We start from the raw sequence: 3,562 nt of genomic DNA, 5'->3' as shown, positions 1-3,562 counted from the left end.
TATTTATTTTACTAAACTACTTTTATATTTTCATGTTTGGTGGAGACAATAAATATTAATAGTTGTAATTTTATTTATTTATAAAATTTTAATTTTAATTTTATTTCTAATTAAATAATATTACTAAAAAATTAAATAATTATTAATTTATTAAAATCGAAAATTATTAATTAATATTAATATATTGAAAATAAAATTAGTAATTTAATCAAAAATATTATTTAAAAAATACTTTTACCGGCGCAAAATTACGTCGGCAAAAGTTTCAATCCTCACTGCATATATACACATTTCCCGGCGCAAAAATGCGCCACTAAAAGAGTCAACTTTTGCCGGCGCATTTTTGCGCCACTAAAAGAGTTTTCCACAACAACGTGACAAAATTTTTTGTCGGCGCATCTTTATTTTTGCCGGCGCATTTTTTCGTCGCCAAAAGATACAATTGCCGGCGCATTACATTTGCGTCGGCAAAAGTTAAATTAGCGACGGGGTACATCGCGATCCTTTGCTGGCAGAAAATTGCGTGGGCAATAACTACCTGGGTTTTGCCGGCGCAAAACCTCACTTTAAAAAGTGCCGTTTTTTGTAGTGAAATGATATCATGTGCACCTACATCGTAGGCTACAATCACTCAATGATTGTTCTTGAATATTATGTGGTCCCATCACAACTGTCATAGAGCTTGTTAGAGAATATTTATGTTAGGATTTTTTCATTCCCTAGACCGCGTGTAATGAGCTCATTAGCTCCCATTATTTGTAAATTTCCTATATAATGAAATACAACCTTAGTCTCTAGTTGGGTTGAGTATTATTCATCCCTGAATATCCAAATTATCTCTATATAACCAGAACATTTTCATAATTAAACATAGTTAACAACTACTAATTAATTAGAAATTAGAGAAGTTCATTAATCTTGTATTTCAAATACTTTATTTGATTTTGCAGAACAAAGCATGCAAATCACAACATTAATATATATACCTAATTAACACAAATGCCCATTAGGTCGTGACTTTTAATTTCCAAGTAAGTACTTTTTTATTGTTAAAAGTTAAGAAAATCACAGCTGATGATGAAAACAAGTTCATTAATTCTAAGCAAATTTAGATGCAATCTTGACCAAAACATCACAAGTTTCTTTTGGCTTCGAAAACATTGGCATATGATCCGCGCCTTGAATCTCCATGACGTCCGAAACGCCACCGTTTTGGATCATCCATTGCTGAAATTCCAATGGTATTCCCAAATCTTGGTCACAAATGGCAAAAACCCGAGGAACTGACCCATATGAGTTTTTAGATAATTTCTTTGCTTTGGACAAGTCTTCAATGAACAGTGACGATGGCCTTGCCAAAGCCATAGCCAATTCAAAATCCTATATACAATTTTTTTAAACAATATTAGCTAATAATAATACGTAATAAAAGAAAATAAGAAAAAGTACTATATAAATATAGATATATTAATTAATTAATGTACCTCTTTTGGGGTGAGTTGATAGAGCTTGTTCGAAATAAATTTTGGACCAAAAAACATTGATGATAGTGATCCTTCAGGAGTCTCAAATGACCCAAACTGTGTGTCTAGCCATGCACCTGGTGGGGCCCTTTCGCAATACTTTACGTATACAAGAAAAATATGTTATATGTAAAATAATTTAATTATATCACCCGTGTGTGCATGCCTTGTACGTATCTAAAACACTTTTTACTATAATATATATAAAGATTATTATTAGCATATTTATCCCTTTGAGTTTTCACAAATTAGAAAAGTTATTCTCATATTAAGTTTTTAATAAATAGGTTCTTATAATTTTTTTTGTAAAGAGTATGCATGTTAATATACTGATGAAAAATTAAGAACTATATTTTATGAATTTATGATGAATTGAGAGGGTAAAATTATAATAATTTTTTTGTTTACAAATGTAAAAATACGAAATTAATTATTACTATTTATAAATTTAATAAATACAACTATTTAAAAACCCTATTTATAAACATGGTTTGATGTAGTGACAAAATTGCATAATTAGAGTTGACCTGCTGAGTTTACTTTTATTGTTTTTCAGTGTTAAAATTGGAATAAATAACTACTACTACCAAACCTAATTAGTTGTCCCAATTTTTCATTTCTTGTTCAAAGAATAGCTATAACACAACACGTAAAGTTTGATATTCCAACAAAAATAACAGCTCGAAAATGATCTAAATAGAACACTACTCAAATACAATTTTCATTTTTTTAAAGAAACAAATAGGTACATATTTTAAAAATTGTAATAAAGATAATTAAAACATTTTTACAAAATAAAGATAATTAAAATAGCATTATGTTATAAAATTAAAAGTTACTGATAATATATTATTCCTTTAATTATTAATCTAATAAGAAAAAAAAAAAACAACATTGGTGAGTTTAGAAGCGTATCATCCACGATCTACCAAGCTCATAAACAATAAAATTAAAATTTCAATCATTAGTAAGATAATGCTAGAAACATTAGATTTAATACTATTAATTTATTATTTAATAAGCACTAAAATTTTAATTGGATCTAATATATAGTTTCCTATGTGATTTAAAACATGGAAACATTATTATAATATTTGAGTGTAAAGTATAAGAGGGTCTTAATATTATTCATTAGGAAAATGGAATGCTTTTCAAAGTGGAAAGCGGTCTTATCAGTTTTTAATGGTATCCATTAAGTCAACTATTTATTATTTTTGTCCAACCAGAAAAAGAAATTGTAACTCTCACAAGCTAAGTAATTCTCAACCAAAAAATAGAATAATTAATTATTATTATTATTATTACGATAATAGATCAAATAAAATTGAGAAAAATACAAGAAGATATAGATATAGTAATTGTGATCTATGTTGACTAAAAATCTTATCTTGATAAGTTGCATGTCTTCTCTCATTCTCTTATACTCATGTAAAATGTATTCATACATAGATCAACGAGAGAAATGATTTAAATAAATTATTAATGTTATAAGTATTTTTTATATATTATTGAGCCAATATAAGTCAAACCAAATTTCTTATCAATATTTATTTTCATACAAAAAAAATATACGTAGGTTACCTGTTCTAGAACATACGACGGCTGATTAACGGTGTCCGGCATAAACGCCGTCAAGAAAACGGCGACGGCAATTTTTTGAGGGAAATTCTCCATAGCCATGGCTAGGTTGAGGCCTCCAAGGCTATGGCCGACGAGGACCACCTTCTCTTCCGGATCAAGAGACGCCAAAAGCTCCAACAGTGGCTGAGAATAGTCCAACATTGAGTGCACATCTTTAATACTCTTCATGTTGATGCCGGAAGCCGCCAGATCAACCGCCGTCACACGGTGGCCGGCCGCCTCCAGCAGCGGCTTCAGCTTGTACCAGCTCCATGCTCCGTGGCACGCCCCATGGACCACAACGAAGTAGTGCTTATCAACTTTGCTTTCTCCCATTTTATTCTTCTTCTTCTTCTTCTTCTTATTATTCTTTTTCTCTATCTCTAGCCTTATTAATTGAATGAGAGACCATACTAAGT

The 3,562-nt window shown here is 30.0% G+C and overlaps 1 protein-coding gene across 1 annotated transcript; it reads right to left on the bottom strand.

The window, feature by feature from the left end:
- Nucleotides 1-908: 908 nt before the first annotated feature.
- On the bottom strand, nt 909-3,562 carry LOC133811372 (salicylic acid-binding protein 2-like). Its single transcript, XM_062246167.1, has 3 exons — nt 3,105-3,562; nt 1,485-1,622; nt 909-1,380 (listed from the first exon to the last, which is right to left on the bottom strand). The coding sequence occupies exons 1-3, from the start codon at nt 3,477-3,479 to the stop codon at nt 1,099-1,101; spliced, it is 795 nt and encodes a 264-aa protein (XP_062102151.1). The 5' UTR covers nt 3,480-3,562; the 3' UTR covers nt 909-1,098.

The sequence above is a fragment of the Humulus lupulus genome, chromosome 1, assembly GCF_963169125.1.
Source record: "Humulus lupulus chromosome 1, drHumLupu1.1, whole genome shotgun sequence".
In the NCBI taxonomy this organism is placed as follows: domain Eukaryota; kingdom Viridiplantae; phylum Streptophyta; class Magnoliopsida; order Rosales; family Cannabaceae; genus Humulus; species Humulus lupulus.
This window is presented reverse-complemented; position numbering and strand designations above follow the sequence as displayed.